Source organism: Echinops telfairi, unplaced genomic scaffold (assembly GCF_000313985.2).
Source record: "Echinops telfairi isolate 266 unplaced genomic scaffold, ASM31398v2 ScPeMD7_1713;HRSCAF=2227, whole genome shotgun sequence".
In the NCBI taxonomy this organism is placed as follows: Eukaryota; Metazoa; Chordata; class Mammalia; order Afrosoricida; family Tenrecidae; genus Echinops; species Echinops telfairi.
In genome coordinates, this window is record NW_022105611.1 from 15500231 (window position 1) to 15521337 (window position 21107).

General features: G+C 41.4%; 1 protein-coding gene across 1 annotated transcript in view; it reads left to right on the forward strand.

Moving 5' to 3' along the window:
- Positions 1 to 21107, forward strand: part of NARS2 (asparaginyl-tRNA synthetase 2, mitochondrial) — a 111424-nt gene that overhangs the window by 60858 nt on the left and 29459 nt on the right. Inside the window, exons 7-10 of the mRNA XM_030886447.2 lie at positions 8744 to 8876; positions 14899 to 14997; positions 15106 to 15143; positions 19248 to 19319. Coding sequence (XP_030742307.1) covers positions 8744 to 8876; positions 14899 to 14997; positions 15106 to 15143; positions 19248 to 19319 — 342 coding nt within the window. The remainder of the gene's footprint in view (positions 1 to 8743; positions 8877 to 14898; positions 14998 to 15105; positions 15144 to 19247; positions 19320 to 21107) is intronic.

Sequence of the window (21107 nt, forward strand, 5' to 3'; positions counted from 1 at the left end):
TGTGTGTGTGTGTGTGTGTTTTCTTTTTTTTTTTCCAGGGAAAAGGTCCAGTTGACAAATCTCAAATCCCTGAATCACGCTGAAGGCTGAACCTGACTCCTGTTTGCATGGGCTGACAAACCCAAGGTTGGCCAATTAGACAGCAAGCTCATGGGCTGTAGTAGCCAAAGAATCCTACAATGTATAGGTCGAACAGCAGGCTGCAGACACACATCCTGAGCACCCGAGGTCCAAGGATGGCAAGACAGAAGCAAGATGAAGAGAGAAAGCAAGAGTATCTGTAGTTGGATATAGACCACACTAAGAGAGCTTATGGCTTTCAGCTGATTTGCCTTTTCAACTGATTGGCTACTCACAGCCGATCACAAGGTGGAGGTTGATTGCGTCCTATGACCTTATGGAAAAGCGGTCAGTCCAGTATCTGCCAAACCACTGAGAATCATTTAGTCTAGCCAAGTTGAGTTCAGCCCTCATGACATCAGCCCTCACATCCACCTTTCTCCCACTATACAGCTAGGCTGTCTAAAGGGGCTACTTTTTTGAGTGAAAGGGAGTCCTGATAATGATTCTAGGATGGGGATATAAGCTGGAGCTCACCTGAGCACCCAGTACGTATGTTCATCCTGAAGTGATGAATCGAAGCAACAACCACAAATGTCTGCCTTCACCAGTACTTTTTTTTTCCAAGGATTTAAAGAACTACCATTAGAAATGCTACACTAGCTGTGTGGAGCACATTGTCAAACAAGTTTCATAACGTGGGTGCTTGACACTTCATCTTTGCTTCTCCAGAAGAAATGACCAATGAGGAAACTCAGCCACGGTTGTGTTGCTCTCTCACGAGTAAAAATTGGTAGCAAATAAGCCTAGTCACATATATTTGCTACTGTTCACATTCTCCTTATTCTTCTCTATGTCAACCCCACTTTATCTCCCATGATACACCAGACACCGAAACTATACAACTTGTGTTTTGCCACTTGAAAAGGGTGCAGGAGACAGCTAAACAGACATGGATCACAGAAATCTTTACAAAGCAGAGAATGTACAAAACCCAAGCCAACCAAATTACTCATTTAAGAGACGGTAGTAACTTTTACTTAATTTTTTTCAACTGGGTAAATTGTTCTGCTCTAGGGGACAGTATGGTATGTGGTTCAGTTCACAAAACTGGAACTTTAGGCACACAATACTGTAGGGACTGCTGCACAAAGAATTACCTAAAAAATTTATGTGCTTGCCTGCTTTAGCCATAATGTGTGTTTGCTGTGATGAATGTTAGTATTTGCTATTTTATCATTTATCTGTCTTGAATGTTCCTCCCCAGGGATCCTGGATCTTTGGGGAATGGTCCTCAAGTTTAGATAAGTTGCCTCATAGTTTGCCCAGAAATGATTCACAAGCCTAGAAAAACCTAGTTTTGAGTGTTACGTGCTTATAATGGAAAATTAGCAGAAATGGAAACATATCTGTGCCTGCAAACAAAACAGAGCTCTGAAGCAGCAGCTAACAGAGAGATCCCTAGCCAGGCAGAATCGTGGCTGCTGGAAAACAGAATATGCACGGTGGGCACTGGAACAGATTCACAAACTGGGACCTCAGAGACTGCTCCAAATCAGTGATTAAAGGCACGCTAGGCATATCTGACTTCTTCAGAAATGTTTGGTCATAATAATGAAGAATTTAAACTATTCCTACCTGAAGGTATCGTGACACAGATTGTTAGAGTGGTGCGGGCTGCATTTTGGCAGCAGTACACTTCTGCCAGCGTATTGCAAAGTGGAGGAAGAGAGCAATGCTAACAAGGAGGTGCCAGAAACCCGCTCCGACGCACAGCCCATGTGGCAGAGTTGGATTGCGGGTCATCTTCATGGGATAGATGGCTGTTCTTCCTCCCCCTGCACACAGCTGGGGAGACTGGATCCTCCGGTCTTTCCGTTCATAGCACAGTGTGACACCTTCCCCAGGGCTAGGCAGGGAAAACCAATGAGTGACAAAGACGGCTGTCAACAACCCGATGGATGCATAGCAATAGTAAATCATTTTCTGGGTCATGGGAAAACCAGGTGGGAAAGTGTTTTAAAATCAGCTTAAGACTATCTCTGGGTTCACATGATTTCAGAGAACTTTTCCTGAACTGGTGATAGTGGGTGGAGCAACGATATAGCTGCTGAGCTGGGAGGGGCCTTAGGAGAAGTTGTGGGTCAGTTTTATGCTAATAATGAGTTCTAATGCTGCCAAAGACCAATAATCCCTCTCTTCTTACAAAAGATTGAGCTTCGACCTCAGCTTTCAAGGCCAGAGAATTAATGGCCAAGCAGCCAGGAACCATTTTACAGTAACCCTTGCCAGCTGCCGGCTTCATAAAACTCGGCACCAGGAAAAACATGACCTTCCGAGAACCTTTCTTTTTATCATTTTACGCTGTGTTTTCTCCAAGGCCATTTTTTGTAGCTGTCTTGGTGAATGTGTATTTGAATGTACTTTTATGACCCTACACATCGACTCCAGGCACATGGACAGTCCTTATATAGCTTTCCTCTCCCCACTTCTTGGCACGAGACTGGTTTTCAGCTGAGTGTTTGCCTTAGCTGCCCCTCCTTCTCACAGCAGGGCTGGCCTTTCACCTGGTTCTGAATCTTATTTTAGAAATGGTCTTGTTCTCAGAGCTTATTTAAAGTGTGGTTGGTCTCAGCCTTGCTGCAGATGGCCTTCATGTCTGTGGAAAGCCATAAAAAAGAAAGGACATTAGCATAAGTTAAAACGGAAAACATTTCCCATGAACCACAGAAACAACTGAAAATTATGCAAGATACTAGAGTTCAACACTAAGCCGCTGCCTCTTAGCCGGTGCCATTTTGTTGAAAATTCTGAAGACCACAAAGATACAATGATTTGTTAAAAGTTACAAAATATTGACAAGCACTTATACTTCTTATTTTTCTAAAAGTAATATACCTCAGAGTGCTATGATTATAACACATACAAATAAACTATTCCATAAAGAAGGAAAATATACCAAAAAACCTACCCTAAATTACATTTGACCAGGAAAGTGATTATGTTTTCACTCTGTGGTGACTTGGGTGTTGCTGGGACGCTGGAAGCTATGCCACAGGTATTTCAGGTAATAGTAGGGTCACTGGTGTATAAGTGTCGGCAGAGCTTTCAGACAGGGACCAAACTGGGAAGAAGAAATAGGCTGTCCACTTTTGTGGGATCAGCCACTGAAAACATTGTCGTATACAGTGCCAGGGGATGAGGGACTCAGGTTGGAAAGGACACAAAATAATCAGGTAAGAGTTGACCCTAATGTCGTGGATTGAGCACATCTTTCAGGACCTTCGTTTACTGGTAGTGCATAACTCAAAATGAGAAGAAACAACTGCAAATATCCTTTGATAATGTTAAAATACATTTCCTTGCTACTGAATATCCAGTTTCTTAAGATGTAGTAGCAGACAGAATTGCACTTTTATATTGAGTTACACGCATTGCCAACCTACCAGGAAGCTGCCTTGTTGTAGATTGGAAACCCAGAGTTTTGACATTTTCTAGTTCCTTGTAGGGGCTAGACCTCGATTTGTTCAACATGCCTTAGGTACTGTAGCAACAGCCTCCATAAAATATATCTGAGTAATTGTCCGTATTTTATTGGTCACACTACTGTTGGTAAGGATGTTATGCATTTTCCAGCTTGCACTTGAGGAAGCCTGTCATTACCATTAGCACTCAGTCAGTCATCATGAGCACCTGTTTTAGGCGCTGGCTATGTAAACATGAATAAAACAGGATGCCTGCCTTGGAAAGGTCCTTCATGAGAAAGATTTCTAAATACATCATTAAATAGTGATGGAAAAAACATGTTGATCAGGAGTAGGGCTGCCCTGCCGATTATTGTAATTGCTGTCAATTGCTGTATTCCTGTGAAAAATTGAATTGGCAAAAGTTGTGTGATCGATATATTGACAACAGTGACCAAATAAAGAGTGAATGCTTATGGTTGTTTATGTAGAGCCAAGCATCTCATGGGATTTGTGCCTTAGGTTTGGAAATTTAAGACCATGATTTCATGGACCATCCTAATTAATTGGCTAGTGTTTCTCTTCCACCTCCTAATTCATTGAGAGTTGTGCCTGGGTTCTTCAAAGCTTCCAAGTAGACATCCAAGGCCCAACAAGTGGTTTTTAATTCACTGGGAACAACAGAGGAGGGATAGCTGGGAGGGAAAAAATGTGGACTGTGGGGCTAATCGCCTCCATGAGCAAATGTCTCTCTCCCCTGCCGTGAGTCCCAAAGGACCGGGTGGTGGCCAGCTCTCATTGCTGAGTATTTCGAATAAAGGTTCCATGGCAGAATCCTGATCAAAAGAAGGTGGAGGAGTGCCTAACAGAATTTTAAATTCTCTTAGAGTCTAGAGACTAGATTAGCCCCTAAAACTATTTCCCTGAGATAATTGTTAAACCTTAAACCAAAATTATCCCTGAAGTCTTCCTACAAACCAAGCAGTAGTTCAGCTTAACTACTAAGAAATGGTCTGCTGTGATCAGTGTGCTTTTATAAGAGAATGTAAATACAGTGAGAAGAGAAACTGGAACCTAGGGGTCTTGAGAGTGTGCAATTATAGCAGGTACAACTCAGAAAAGGAGTGAGCATGATGGGATAACTCAAAGGAGTGTATCAGTGTGACTACAGTGTACGTGCTGAAGTAGTACATTTAAAATCATTTCACTGGGGACGCATACAGCTCTTATCACTATCCATGCTTACATCCATGGTGTCAAACACATTTGTTGCCATTATCATTCTCAAAATATTTTCTTTCTACTTGAGCTCTGTGGTATCTGCTCCTCATTTTTTTCCTCCCCCTCCTGAACCTTTGATAATTTATAAATTATTATTTTGTCAAACCTTACACTGACCAATGTCTCCCTTCACCCACTTTTCTGTTGTCTGTCCCTAGGAGGGGGTTATTGTGGGATTATAAAGAGACTTTTCCCCAGCTTTGTCTCCTCCCCCAAAGATAGGCCAATCATTAGAGGCTATTTGCCAGCATGTGGTGGTAGGTCAGATGCTTAGAGAAATCCTCCCTGAAGGCAGTCAGTTGCCAGACAACTAACTGTCTGGGCCCACCATAGGTAGGGCCTACTCCCTGCTGTTAAGGACAATGGGCTACTGCTCCCTAAAGTCTTGAGACCATTAGTCTGGTCCCTGTAAGTGGGGTTTACACCCTACTGATAATGGTTTCTATAGTGCGCCAGAGAACAGGTCAAACCTGCTCAGTGACATCCAAAGTTAGGCTGCCATCCTGAATCTAGGATCCGCCCTTCTTGTCATATGTATACCCCCCAATCCCTCCTCTTCTTATTGCGTGTATATCCCTAGATTGTCCCCCTCTCATTGCTGTATAACCTGTAGTGCAACCCCTTCCTGTGACGTATGTCTTTACCTGCAATTAGTGGGCTTGTATGCCTCCCCAAAGATATATAAGCTTTGGTTAGCAATAAAGATCCCCCTTGGCCTCTCCTTGGCTCCCACTTCCTCTCCCCCCTGTTCCCTTTCCCCTTGTCCTCCTTCCCCTCCCGCTCTCTCCTGCCCTCTGGTCTCTCTCTCCACATGGACCAAGTGAGGCTGAGGTGAGCAAGCTACCTTGAGAAGTGTCTGACTCCATTATTTCATTCTCTCTATCTCTCATGTTCTCTGTGACTTTACTATAATCTTTACTTATTATCGCTGTACAGTTGCACCTACCGGACCTGTGATGATGTGTTAGGGGCTGGTTAACCCTGACAGGTTATATGTAGATCATTGTGATCAGTTACCCCTTTCTCCTCCCACCTTCCCCTGACCCTCCAGGTATGCAGCACATGTTTTGTTGTGGTTATTCTCAAATATAACAAAATTAATAAACTGTTTACATAGTTACATTTCAAAGTGAAGCATGCTACATACTAACTATATGAACAGTGTGTTCCAGCAGTATGCAGGGGTGAATACTACATTAGCTAGTAATGTTTCAAAGAGAAAGTGTCTTGAAAGATTGAAAAGAATATCATTAGGAGAGTGAGGAGCCGGGCATGGACCTTCAAGACCAGAGAACAACCTGGGCAAAGACCAACAGAGGCACACTGTAGAACAGGGGTGGGAACCTTTTCCTGCTAAGAGCTATGTGGATGTTTATAGCTTCTTTCAGGGCCCACACAAAATGATCAACGTAAAAAGTAGACTATTCTAGTTAGTCAAATATTTCATTAACTCCTCACCCGTGGTGTGATGATGGCTGGGACTTTGGTAAAGCGTGTGTTGTTAGGTGGTAACGAGGATTTCTTAGAGCTTCAACCTGGGCCAGATATTCCCCACCCCTGAGAATATGTGCAGTGTGGATAAAAACAAGACTGAGAGAGGACGTCACCAGCTTAGAAATCTGATTCCCCACAGCCCCACCCCCCTTTGGGGCATGGGGGGGGATCACTATTGAATTTGAAATTTGGGCTGTCATGATCAGATCTGAGTTTGAAAGAGCACTGCACTTGGATCCAAATTAAAAAAAAAAAATCTAGTGGGTCACTTGCTTACCACAGCAGTGCGAACCCACCTGCTGCTCCACAGGAGAGGACTTTCAGCCTTGAAAACCCACAGGACCAGTTCTACTCTGTCCTGTAGGAGCCCTGTGAGTCTGGGGCCCTAGGCTGGGGGAGGGGGGGGGGGCGAGAAGGCTGGAATCACTGCACGAACTTGGGTTTGCCCTAAGGCAGTAGCAATGGAGACAGAGAACTGCTAACTACTGAAATTTGAGGGCGTTTTCCAAAAGTAACAGTGGGATTTTGTGGCCTGAGAAATCCAGGGTGGGGAAGGGAAGTCAGTCTTGGGTGATTAGGTAGATAGTGAAATTAACTGATTTGGGAAAATTTAAAAAGGAAAGCAGATCATTCATTATATTTTTGCTTGTCTTGGGGAGTAAAGAAGGCAAGAGTTTGTTTTTAATGAATCATTTTATTGGGGGCTGTTACATTCCATACATCAATTGTATGAAACACATTTGTACATATGTTGCCATCATCATTTTCAAAACATTTTCTTTATTCTTGAGCCGATAGTATCAGCTCCTCTTTTTTCCCCCTCCCTCCCTCACCTCCCATCATTGTGGACCCTTATAAATTATTATTATGTTCCATATATTATACCATCCACTATCTCCTTTGCAGATTCCTTCTCTGTAGGAGTATTCTAGTAGACAAGTCTAGTAATGTTTTTGAGTTTATACTGCTTATTTTTCCATTCAAAACTAAGGTTCTCAGAGGGTAATAGATCGTGGTCTCAAAAAGGTGGCAAAACATGAATTCCTGAGCTTTTAACGTGAGTCTTAAGCACAATGACCTTTTAAAAGAAAAGGAAATCTCTTGGTTTCCACCATAGTTATTTTACTGTTAATTTTCCAGAAAAGCTATTTTTTAAAAGCCTAAACAAAGTGAGTAGCATTTGTACAAGAAAGATTGATTTTCTAAACTCTGTTCTATGATCTTTTTGTTATTTGGCTGATAAGAGACAAAATGTACTCGGCATCAGAGCCAAGGAGCCTGAGCTTCTTGTTTCGGTCTACCCATTCCCGAGTAATAGCCGTATCCCATTATTCATGCTTCATCTAATCTAATTGCTATCCTGTTTCAATAGCCAAAGACCCTAAACACACTACCTTCAAGCCCATGCCAACTCACAGCGATCCAATAGGACAGGGTAGAACTGCCCCTATGAGTTTCTGAGACTGTAACTCTACAGGAGTAGAAAGCCCCCACGTTCTCCCGTGGAGCAGGTGATGGTTTTGAACTCCTGACCTTAGACTTGGCAGCCCAGTGTGTTGCCACTGCACCACCAGGGCTCCCTGTTTCAGTACAAGAGAGACGGAGAGTGTCACAGGCCAAAGGTGTAAGGTCTGCCTTCCTGCGTTTAAAATAATATTTTTCTTCCCATTTAGTAGGTTAAGCTGTTGTCCATCTTGAAAACTAGAGAATAAAGCAAAAACAGGCGCTCAAAACTCTTTCCCTTTGCCCCTCCTCTCCTGCTTCTCCTCCTCACCTAGCCAACAAATGTCGGGAGTCATTGCCCGTGACTGAAGGAGTTGGGCAGATGTTGGACAAGGTGAATCACCATGCACACCTGATTTTCTTTTTTCATGTATTCAGAAACCAAATTAGCACACTATCTGCGTGACATGGGAAACGATGGGGCTTCCTTGGAAAGATGTGGTCTTGAAAAGCCAAAGGGCCAGCTCTCCTCGGTGCCACAGAGTCTCTGTGAATTGAATGGTCTTGAGTCAGCGAGGCGGGGTCAGTGGATCCACGGGAAGCTCTAGCGTTAGCCCTTGCCATCGAGATTCTTTGTTGGCTCTTGGGACCTTGGTGTTTTTCCTTCACTTTGTCCTTGATGGCTATGTAGTGTAGTCCCGTGCTGTTTAAGCCAGCTGCTGTGGGGTGCACCCAGCAGTGGTTATAGCTCTAGATTTAGTAAGTCTTAGGGTTTGTAAGTCATTTGCAGATTCCTTCGGGATAAAATGGGTTCTATAAATGTAACTTTTTAATGAAACTATTCTTGGCACCCATTAGAGAAATATATGTCTGTGGTTTTGTGGGCAAGACAGAGGCTCAGAGTCAGTTTGTTTTTTCCCCACTAGAGCTCACTGAATATTTTAAGTACTTAAAATGCATCATGTGAATCCTATTTTAATGCTCCTACTCTTGAATCACAGAGCTTTTACTCAAGTGTTTACCTTTGGCCCAACGTTCCGAGCTGAGAATTCTCAGAGCCGGAGACACCTGGCAGAGTTTTATATGGTAGAAGCAGAAATGTCTTTCGTTGAGAGCCTGCAAGAGATCATTCAGGTAGGTACTCAGGTTTTAAAAATCATTTTAAATACCAGCATCTGCAGCATTAAAATGCTTCTGTATACAGTTTTTCCTCAGAGACACGTGGATTACAGGTACACACAATGAAGGAAGATGTAGAATAACTTCATAAGTATTTACTACACCATAAGTGGAATGATCAATGTATAAAAGTCAGGCCAATTGAAATCCTCATATGAGTTCCACCATGAGCTTTGCTCTTGAGTTACCTGACTTCTCAACTATACAATCGGAATAATAGGACTGAGTCTAGAACGCTATCAGGATGAGTAGATGAATGTATACACCTGTTAGCAGGTCACTAGAGCCACAGTGGTATAGTGGTTACATGTTGGGCTACTAACCATTAGGTCAACAGTTCTAAACCACTCATCTCGGAACCCCACGGGCAGTTCTACCCTGTCTTTAGTGACACTATCAGTTGTCATCGACTCAATGACAATGTGTTTGGTTTATTAGGGGTCTGCCATATAGCAGGGTCAATAAGTCATAGCTCTTTGTATTCTTATTTGCTAGGCAAATGAATAAAACATCTTTAAGCCCTGTTACAGAGCATCCACAGGACTTGTCAGACCTCCTTTTTGGGAAACCGCAACAAAGGTGGAGAAGCAGTTAGAAGTAAAGTCATGAAGAGCCTTGTACTTGAGTGCCGTGCTTTGAACTTTATCCAGGGTAAAGGACAGCCCTAGTTTTGGAAAAGTCATGGTCAGACTTAACGAGGGGGCTTCAAAAAGTTTCTGGACAAAAATGAATTAGAAGATCACGGAATTTTTCCACGAACTTTTTGAAGCTCTCTCATATTTTAGAAGGATCTTTCCAACAGCAATCTGAAATGTGGTTTGGAGAGGAAGCCAGGCTTAATCCAGAGAGAACGCGTAAATTCTAGCATTGGTTAGAATTGAATTTGAATTTGAATCTGTTACTTGCTCTGTAGACTTAGGCTGGGAACTTAATTACTCTGAAGATCAATTTCCTCATCTATAGCATGAACATAATAGCTCCCCCTTCATAGACTGGTCAAGAGGATTGATCCCGTCCCACTGCCACGAGTCACAGGGTTTCCCAGGCTGTGGACTGAAATGGGAGGGGATGGCCTCGCCTTTCTCCCACAGAACGGCTGGTGGGTTCCAACTGCTGACCTTATTTCTTCCTCCTTCACTCAGTATACCTAATTCCACTTAAAATACAAATGCCATAAAATAAGTAGACTCACTCTCATATTACCCATTACATTACAGGTAATCATTCAGGTTGGACCACTTCCAAGTCCGTGGGTGGTTGGTTCTGTGTCCTCTCCACTTGTAATCAGTTAGAGAGGGGTTCTGGTCACTTGCTTCATCTTGGCTAGCTAGAAGAAAATAATAATAAAATAAAAACTGGCTTTTGTATTAACTATTTTCTCTTTTCATTCTCAAAAGTTCTCAGTTTAGGGGGAAGAAAGAAGTTCTCGGCTGAGGCAGTTCATTGTCTAGATACCCAGAAAGTATCTGACCAATTTGGGACCCCTGATTTCAGACTTTCTGTTACAGAAATGTCACATAGATTGTGTGTACTCTATGACTTGCTAGACTTTGTATCTCTGTTAGGGGTTTGTAAAGTAGGGTTTGAGTGGAGATAGGCCAGCACAATTAGTATGTCGTTTGGTGCCCAAAGTTGATTATTTCACAAGACTATGTTGTAATGTTGATGTTTGTCAGGCAATACAACTAAATAATACTCATTGAAAACATTTAGCTGATCTGTATTGCAGTATGATTCCTGCCCAGTACTCATCTAACTCCAGTTAATTCTTATCCAGCAGCAGTTTAAAATTGTCACCTAACCTGAATGGTTTTCTCTCGTGTTAAAAGGTTTGAATGACAAGAACTTGATACTAACCTCCATTAAGCTAATAATAAATAGGTGCTTATCATCCGATAAGCAAGAATATTCTAGTTTTGTTGTCAAGGGTTTTGCTATTTGAGTTCTTATTTACTTAAAATTCCATTGAGAGTTACTTCAATGCATACCCTGGTGAATGATTTAATTAATTAGAATATAAATTTCCCCCCTAAAAGTGGAAGGAAAAATGTTCACTTCCAACCCACCACCCCAAAAAAGTAATCTATTTATCTTCCTTTTCTTTTTCAGTGTTACCATTATATTCAGTCGAACTTACTGTGATGATTAGTGTCTTAAATGTTAAACCAGAACATTAATAGCAAGGGATATTTTCCCATGTGTCATAAGTAATTAAGTATTAACTGTTTGAGTGCTATTATGCAATTGCTTCCCTTTTTTTAAAGTTTAACTTTATCACTTTTTTAAAAAATCATTTTATTGGGGGCTCGTACAATTCTTATCCCAATCCATACATCCATCCACTGAAGTTGATCACTTCTTAAAACATCTGAAAGATAAGTTAAGCCTTTAGTTACGTTTGTTTCTCCCAGTATGTTTATAGGTCATAATCGGAATGTCAAGGTTGGGGAAGCCAATGATTTTCATCTTCATATGGGAATGTACTGCCCATGAAAGACTCCGATTGAACCACCCCACCCCAGAGGCCAAAGCCGTCCTTCTGTAGAGGTGGATTGTGCCCTTCTGCGTGCAGGCGTGGTCCTCCAGTGCACCCTACCTCTCTTGTGTGTAGTGACTGGGGGACATGACCCTTCATAAACCTTTCAGTTACGTAGTGATTTCGGTATCTCACTAAGGAAAAGGAACTTCAGCCTCCTTTTTGTTCTTCCCTTATCTTCATGTTACTCCTGGGTCCCTCACCTTTAACTCTGCACATTGTCTTTCATTCTCCTCTCGTTTGGAATTGACGCATGGTGTTTCTGGTGTTTTAATAGTTTACCTTTACAACTTGAATACCTTCAGTCAAGTTTAGATTAAAGCATTTCTCCCCTCCATATAATATCAGGTCCTAAGACATTTCTGCTGTAAATCTGTTCATTCCCTTCATTATTGTCCAAATTTTATGCAAATTGCTTGTCATAACTTTTTTATACTGTCAGTTCTTTGCAACTAAAGACCAAACCCTCCAGTCGATTCCAGCTCATGTTATTGCTGTCCGGTGCCATCAAGTTGGCTCCGAGTCCTGGCGACCCTGTGGGCACCAGAGCAAACACTACCCAGGGCCGTGCCATCTTCACAGTTGTTCTTGGGTTAGCTTTAGAGCCTGCGGCTGTAGCCACTGTGTCAGTCCTGTTTGCTGAGGGCCTTCCTTTTACACGACCTTCTCCTCTACCAAGTGGGTTGCCTTCTCGGTGTCTCCTGAGAGCATGTCCGAAGTAGGTGAGACAAACTCTTGCCACCCTTGCCTCTTAGGCGCATTCTGTTGTACTTCTGCCAAGACAGATTTGTTTGTTCTTTGCCACTCCATGGCACTTTCAATATTCTTTGCCAGCATCATAGTTCAAAAACATTCATTCTTCTTAAGTCTTCCATATTCAGTGCTAACTTTCACATGCACATGACACAATTAAAAGAAATACCATGGCTTGGGTCAGGCACACACTTGTCTTCAAAGTAATACCTTTGCAAATCAGTTCCTTAAAGAGGCCTTATGCAGCAGATTTACAGGGGCACAATGTGCCGTTTCATCTTTTGACTGCTGCTTAGGTGAGCGTTGATTGTGAATCCCAACAAGATAGAGATAGCCCTTACAGCTTCAGTCTTCTCCCTGCTTATCATGATTCTACCTGTTGGTCCAGTTGTGAGAATTTTGGTCTTCCTTACATGGAGTTGTAATCCATAATGAAGGCTGCAATCCTTGATCTGCATCAGCAAATACCTTAAGTCCTCATTTTCAGCAAGCAAGGTTGACTCATCTGCATATTACAGGTTGCTAATAAGCCTTTCTCCAATCCTGATGCCACATTCTTCTTTATATAATCCAGATTCTCTGGTTGTTTGTTCAGCCTACAGATTGGGTAAATAAGGTGAGAGGATACCACTTAATTTTAAGCCGTACGGTATTCCCTTGTTCTGTTCACACAACTGCCTCTTGACCGAGGTACAAGTTCCACATGGGCACAACAAAGTGTTCTGGAATTCCCATTCTTCTCAAGACTATCCATAGATTGTTATGATCCATGTCAAATGCCTTTACACCATCAGTTAAAACACAGGTAAATATCCTTCTGGTATTCCCTGTTTTCAGCCAATGTCCATCTGACATCAGCAGTGCAATCCCTTGTCCTGACACATAGGGACTTTATATAGGGTTTCCAAGACTAATTCATTGCTGGAGCAGAGAACCCATGTTTCCTTTTAGATACTCACCACAAATGCCAATTTAGGATTAATTACTATATATGCTGATTGACTAGAACATAGAACTGCTGGGGGAGAAGAGAACAAACCGGAATTTCAACATAATGTTGCCAAATATCTATACTGAATTCCACTAATGAAGACAGAGGCATTATAAAACATCTGGTTTTCACTTGATATTTAAGTACTGTCCCATATCTAATCATATTCAATGACATCAGTACACAGTTCTGTCCCTACTGTTTCCAGCTTTGATTGGGTATACCAGAGAAAGCAGAGGAAAAAACTTGTACTTCATACATAGATGTAGCTCTATGAGTGTGGCATTTATAGTAACTTCCTGATGGCACTGTCAGGTAAATGTTGGGCTAGTAGCCACAAGGTTGGTGGCCCAAACCCACCACTTGCTTTGCAAGAGAAAGATGAGATGTCTGCACTGGTAACGATTTACAGCCTCAGGAACTCTACATAGAGCAGCAGTGAATCAGAATCAACTTGATGGCAGTGGGTTTGGTTGAGTAGATGATGGTCTCAAAGGATACCTGGTGGTGCAGTGGTTCAAGTGCTTGGCCGCAAACCCAAAGGTTGGCAGTTTGAACTGCCAGCCTCTCCCAGGGAGAAAGCTCTGGTAGTCGGATTTGGTCATGATTAGCAGCCCCGAAAACCCTATGGGAGCCAGTTGTACTCTTGTCTTTCGGGTTTGCTGTAAGTTAGGACTGACTTGATGGCATGGGGCTTGGCATTGGTGTATATGATTTCACAGATTTCAAGTCAGAACTTTTAATTCTGATTAAAAACATGAAAGGACTTCAAAAGTTCGTGAAAATTTTCCATAATCTTTCTATTCCATTTTTCTACAAAATTTTTTGCAGCCCTCTCATATATTAGGAATGTTTTCTATTTCAGTCACACTTTTTCCCCATGAGGCTACCATGCACATTCCTGATAGAATGTATTTGTATACATGGACATGTTTTATATACCTATCTCTATTATTTTTGCTTAAGCAAGGAAAACAATATAGAGATATAGTATAGTTATGGATATGGATCATTACTTATTTAATTATATAGTTTGCTTTGCAAAAAAGGGAAACTTTATTCAAAACCTACCTGCTTACTACATTTTAAATGTTTATGTAACTAAACCACTACTCAAAATTCTTTTACCAAAAAAAAAAAAAATTTATTTTACCTTTTACAACTAATGTGTGTTGTGTGCTTCTCCGAACTGCATACTAAGCTAAGTCTTATATGTGGATCGTCTCATTTAATCCTCACAACAATCCCGTAGGCACTTTTCTTATGATCCTACCAGTGAGGATAATGGGATTTGGAGAGGCACCGGTCCGTGTCAGCTCTTCATTTGGCACCACACTGTAACCTGGATTGAAACTGTAAGATTCAGACACTTTCCTTTCCTTTTCTCCCACCTACTCGCAGAAGGTGAGGTGCATATTTTACTAAATCTAGAAACTTCATTAATTAGGAGGCCCTAATGAATTACAGTTGGCATAGTGCGTTTGGTATTGGGCAACTACCTGCAAGATGGGAAGTTCAAACCCATCGGCCACTCTAACGGAGAAAGATGAGGCTCTCTCCCCCCTTAAGACTCAGAACCTTCAGGAAGAGGTCTACTGTGTCTTACTAGGAGCTGTGCGTCAGAATCTTGTAAAGGGCAGTGGGTTTGTGACTAACACGGAGCCTAACTTGGCAGGCGATTCTGTCTTTCTCTATAGGTTATGGAGAGGCTTTTCAAGACTACCACAACGATGGTTCTCTCAAATTGTCCAGAAGATGTGGAACTCTGTCACAAGTTCATTGCTCCTGGACAAAAGGTAATTAGTTTTGTGGATAAAGCAGAATCCTTCTGCTCTTTAAGTTGGTTGATTATATATAATGAATACAATAACATTAGCTACATGTTCTTTTCTTTTCTCACAAAGGATAGATTAGAACATATGCTGAAAAACAACTTTTTAATGTAAGTATGGTTTCCCTTAACTTTATACTTTATCATTGTGTTTGTCATACTGTGGCAATGATTTGTTTATATAACGGCTTACCATACCACCCCAGTTGTGAAACAAGGTCAGTGTTTTTTATTCTTTTTGTGGCTCTTTTACCTGGTTCATAATTAATATCATGCTTTATAAATAAAGCAAGACATATGAACATAGTAATTATTACCTGTATAACTACAATTTAAGCTAATCTTAACATTAGTAATCAAAAGTTGATTGGTCTGAAAAACAAACTTTTAAAATATGCCCAAAGACTGTCTGCTGCTTAATTTCTCTCTCTCGCTCTTTTTTTAATGCTTCACTAGCAAAATTTGATAATATATCCTCAATTGGATTTTTAACCTTTTCTTAAAAAACCTACATGCCTATGTTTTAAGCATCACACATACCTTATTTTATAATGAAAGGATTTTACGTTGTAATTGGGTCCTCTCCCTGAGGATCACTATTGTCACTATTTAGTTTAGACACTGAGTGCATTAGACTTGGATCCCCATAACTTAATAACTATCCTTTTTTTTGTTTCCTCAACAAATATTTATTGACAACTTACTGTAAATTGTGCTAGTCATTGAGGATTCTGTAATGAAAAGATACAGGGATTTGTTCTTTTATAGGATTTTAAATCTAGAGAAAAAGATAACATATATGCACAAATATTTACATATTTACAACTATGGACCTGATTAATAGTCATCTTTGACCTTTCTGAACTTTAATTGCATCATCTGGAAGGTAATATAATACCTGGCCTATCTTACATTGTTGAAAGGATCCAGTGATAGGTTAATATTCTTTTAATCAATGTATCAAACCACATAATTTGAAAATCTACCTATTATAAAGTACTTTGAAATAATAATTGAAATATTTTAAAATTCTGTTAAATGTATTTTATTGGAAATATATAGACAATTCAACATTCACGAATTTAACACTGTTCACAGTTACAATCCAGATGGATTATATCTGTCATAGGCATCTAGCAATATTATCCAGTGCCAACTTAGTAGGTAGCGCAAACTGTTGATTTTTGTGGAGACTCCATCCACTATTAATTACTTAATCCATAAAGAGGCACCACATGATTTGTATTCTTCTAAAATCATGAATTTCAGTGTGTTTTGAGTATTTATTATAATTGCTTGATGTGAAGCACGCTATTTAAAAGACTGGTGAAAGTAATCTAATTTAGCCCTTACCAAACAATTCAGTTATTTTATATTTCCTATAGAGCAGTGGTTCTCAACCTTCCTAATGCCACAACCCTTTAATACAGTTCCTCATGTTGTGGTGACCCCCAAGCCATAAAATTATTTTAGTTGCTACTTCATAACTGTAATTTTGCTACTGTTATGAATCAGGCAACCCTGTGAAAGGGTCGTTCGACCCGCAAGGGAGTTGCCGACCCACAGTTTGAGAATCATTGCTTTAGAGTATTATGGTTTTAAAATTTTGCCTTCATTTATCTATCTATCTATCTATCTATCTATCTATCTATCTATCTATCTATGTGATTTTAAGGCAAAGAATGATAATAATGTCCTCTTTAGCTTAGTAGCTTTACTCCAGTAGCATCAGAATAATCCATTTTCTTCATTAAGCAATGACAAATCTGAAACATGAAATCAGTTTGATGTTACATCATGTGACAGATTATTCCTGACTGAGGAAATGTGCATGTTCTTGTGAACCAAATGCACTTAGTACTGAGCCAAATTGCACTTACAACAGACTGTGCTGTTTTGTTTTTGTACATCTTATTGTTTGTGACATGAACTGCAGCATATAGTTTACTAATTTACCCATGTTAGCAGCTTCACGCTAACCCCCAAAGATAAATAATGGCAATAATAATGACAACTTCGTAAAGATCGGTGTTCAAGTTACATCACAGCTGATTTTAGATGGAGTCGCAGGAACAGAGCCTGCCTAAGTGGGCACTAGCTGGTGACTTAGAGAGTCTTCACCTCCTTTCTGCAAAGCACTGTGGAAACAGTGCCTCTCTATGTAAAAAACAGTCAATAGAGTTAATGAAGTTCATTAACTTATCTAGTATCTGGACTATAATTTGCATTTGAATGCGCGACCTCTAACTTAGGGAGGGGTACAGAAGACTGAGAATAAAGTTGTTTGGGCATGAGAGCCTTTTTCTGGAATGGTGAGAACAGCAACATATCCATGATATAAAGTGCTTTTGAGCGGCTTTTACATTTCTGAGTACAGGTATGTGTGCTTAACATTCAGAGCACAGTTTTTGAAACAGGACATTTTGTGATTCCGACAGTGAGCCAGTCTAGATCAAGTCCATATTGAAGTCCATGGGCTCCGCTTCTGGTTATCGCCATTGCTCCTGCTGCTGCTGGGCTGGAGGAATGGGCAGCAGGAGCAGAGCAAGTGGACTTGAGCAGGCAGGGATTGGAGTCTGCCCGCCCTGCCCATTGTTACATCTACCTGAGCAGCAGGAACAACTGGCCCTGCAGCCCTTGCCACTGCCACCTGCCTGCCAGTCAGAGCGAGCCCATGAGCCCACCTCCAGAGCCATGCCCTTACCTGTACCCCACCCACTGTCCAATGCTGCAGGAGTCTGGGTGTGAGGTCTTTAACATGACAACGGAAGAATAATAAGCCAATGGAGAGCCGCTTTCCTTTCTAAACCCAAGTGTGCTGGGGTGTAGACATATTTGGTGGGATGTTAAACAGCGCATAACTATGTAATGGAGAGATTATATAAAGTACTTGATAGAAGGGAACAGTAACATAAAAAGAACCATGGACAAAGATTAGGTGAATCTCCTTATTTTACAAATGCATTAGTTTCATTTTTAATATTTATATATAACAAGCAGTGTAAGATACTGTGACTTGCAATTACTAGTAAGCCATGGAGTCAGAGGGCGAACCCAGTCACTCAGTGTTGTACTTCGTTAAAGACTTCTTGGAGCTATGAAGGCTGGTTGAAGCCCTAGTACCATAAGAGGACGTTAGAAATTTGGTGGAAATTTTCCATTATCTTTTCGTTTCATTTTCCATGAACTTTACGAATCCTTTACATATTGCCCTGAGACAAGCTTCAATCCTTAAACCAAAATAGCCTTTGAATTCTTGTTAAAAATTGAACAATTGCTAGGTTAACGTTTTAAAAAAATGGTTTGCCTTGAGCACTGTCTGTATGGGATTAGATTGACAGCAGCAATGTGAGGGAGATTAGATGGGAATCTTTAAGGGGCCGTGAGTTATGTTAATGAGGGAGGGATACAGTGAACCCTCGCCACTTCGACTTCCGCGGCGGCTTCACCCTATCGCGATTTTTGCGTAACAGCGCATGCTCTGTCATTACTGCCACTGATTGGCTCATACTGTACATGCTTCTGTCTGCATCGCTACGTATCGGAGCTACGTATCAGATGCATTTTTGCTTTTGTACAGTGTACTGTAATTGTTTGCGATTTTTAAGAAATGTTATCTAAGCCCTATGATGGCTCCTAAACGAGCTGCTTCTTCTAAGCCTTCTGACAATAAAATAAGCGCCAGAGGAAGATGCTCACCATTCAGGAAAAGGTAAAACTTTTGGATATGATCAAAGATGGCAAGAAAATCGTGGAGGTTGCACGCCATTTCGACTTGAATGAGTCTTCCGTTCGCTCCATCCGTTGTACTTCATAAGATAATAAATGATAATTGTAACGTCCAAAATGTTTTACTGCATTTTCCCTTTTTCGTTTAATAAATTGGGTAATACGAGTGTAATGGTGACTAAAGGGTGTTTTTTCATGTCCTCTATGCTCTAACTACGAAAATATTTGATTTACAAATAAGGAATCCTACTTCGCGGAATTTCATTTATCACGGTAGGGTCTAGAACCGATTAACCGCGATAAATGAGGGTTCACTGTAGCTCCAACCAGGAGGGTGAAATGGCTCCCCTGCCCCAGGAATGTAATCAGTGTCCCTAAGTGGTACCTGGAGAAACTTCTCACAGCAAAGAAAGGGAAATGGAAGGGGAGGGGAACAGCCATAAGGGTGGTGGCTCTCCACGCTTCTCTCGCCCTGTTTTCCTCCAGTATATCTTACACGGAAGCTGTGGAGATCTTACAGCGGGCATCCCAGAACTTCACCTTCACCCCTGAGGTGGGTATTGCTTTTCCCATGTATTCATGAAGAGTCATTTCAAAATCACCACCTTTCTCTTATTAGCAGCGTGTCGTTTTTTGCGCATCTATAGATAAGCTTCGTTGGATGCTTGCTCTCTCTGAAAGATGTAGAATGAAAACGAAGCATGAAGCCGACTCAGCTGAGTTGATTCTGGCTCACAACAGTCCTGTGGAGGGTATCCAAGGCTGCCATCTGTACAGAAGCAGAAGCTAATTGCTACATCTTTCTCCTGCAGAGTACCCTATTGGCTCAGCCCCCAGCTTTTCAGTTTGCAGCCAAGGGCTTCAACTCTTGTACCACCAGGATTTCCAATTATTTGTAACAGCAGTTAAAGGGTTATGTGCATGTTTGTGGGGGATGGTGGAGGTGGGTAGACTAGAGAAACAAATCCAGAGACACTCATAGATAGGTAAGACAGAGTTTTATATCAAAGAGTAATTGTATATTAAGAAAACATCCCAGCCCAGTCTAGATCAAGTCCATAAATCCAATATTAGCCCAGCAACACATGCAATGACCCCTAATGCAGGAAAATTATAGGCCAGTGGGTGGAAAATCTCGTGGATCCAGTGGTGTGGCGGTGGAAGCATCTCAGCACTAGCATGGGTCTCCATGTGGCTCCTCCAGCTCCAAGGCTCTGGTTCTATCAGCATAGCTCCATATGACTTACAGCTCCATACACAACAGGAATGTGTAGTCTATAGGGAGTATGTCCCACCTCCAGGGGGAAAGACAGGAGTTCCCAGAATCCTCAGGAGAAGGTCAGTCCCACACAGTCATCATTGGCTATGACCTGATTGACAGACTAGACTCCACCCCTTTGCTCAAGTTGACAGGAGATTATGTAACTGCTGGGGGAGGGGGTGTTGACATGGCAAAGCCAAACCAAACGTATTGCCATTGAGTGGACGCCACTTCATAGCAACCCTGTAGGACAGGATAAACCTGCCCCTGTGAGTTTCCAAGACTGTAACACTTTTTTTCTTTTTTTACTGTAATTCTTTACGGGAAAACCTCATCTTTCTCCCTTTGATAAGTTAAGGGGGCATGACAATCTTTCACAAGAATGTTAATCTTAGAACATTAGTAGATATCAACTAGTTTTGTTTTTCCCAAAGTGTGTTCTAAGTGATTAAAAAGAGATTGTGGTCAAATACACATAGGAAGCACCTCAAGCAGGTTTCTTTTACAGTTCAATTTTTGGAGCCTTTTAGTTTGTGAAGGCACCCTGGAGCCATCAAGGGTTATGCCATGGGCTGCTTACCTCAAGGTCAGCAGTTCAAACCTACTAGCCACTCCTCAAGAGAAGGCTGAGGCTATCTGCTACTGCAGAGACTTAGAGCCTTGGGAACCCACAAGGGCAGTTCTACTCTGAACATAGGATTGCCGTGAGTTGGAATACACTTGATGGCAGGGAATTTGACTTCAATTTGTGAGGCACTTTAGAAAGATTTTTGATGAGGAATATAGGTCCAGAGAGATCATATGACTTACCCAGGGTCATTTGCATTAGGGTTAGAGGCAGAACCATACCCCAGATCTCCTGATTCCTGGCATAGTGCAATTTTTGCTATCATTAAGATACTGCCAGACAGATGGGGTAATAGGATGATATTAAGAATGCTGTAGCTTCGCCTTCAAACTACTCCACATAACTGTCCCATCCTTAGATCCTCTGACAAGTTCTAATAGCACCCTGTGTTTGCTATAGTTCTAATTTGTTAGTTCTCGGTGTGGTTTTTAATTAATGTTTGTTTCTTGCCATGGAA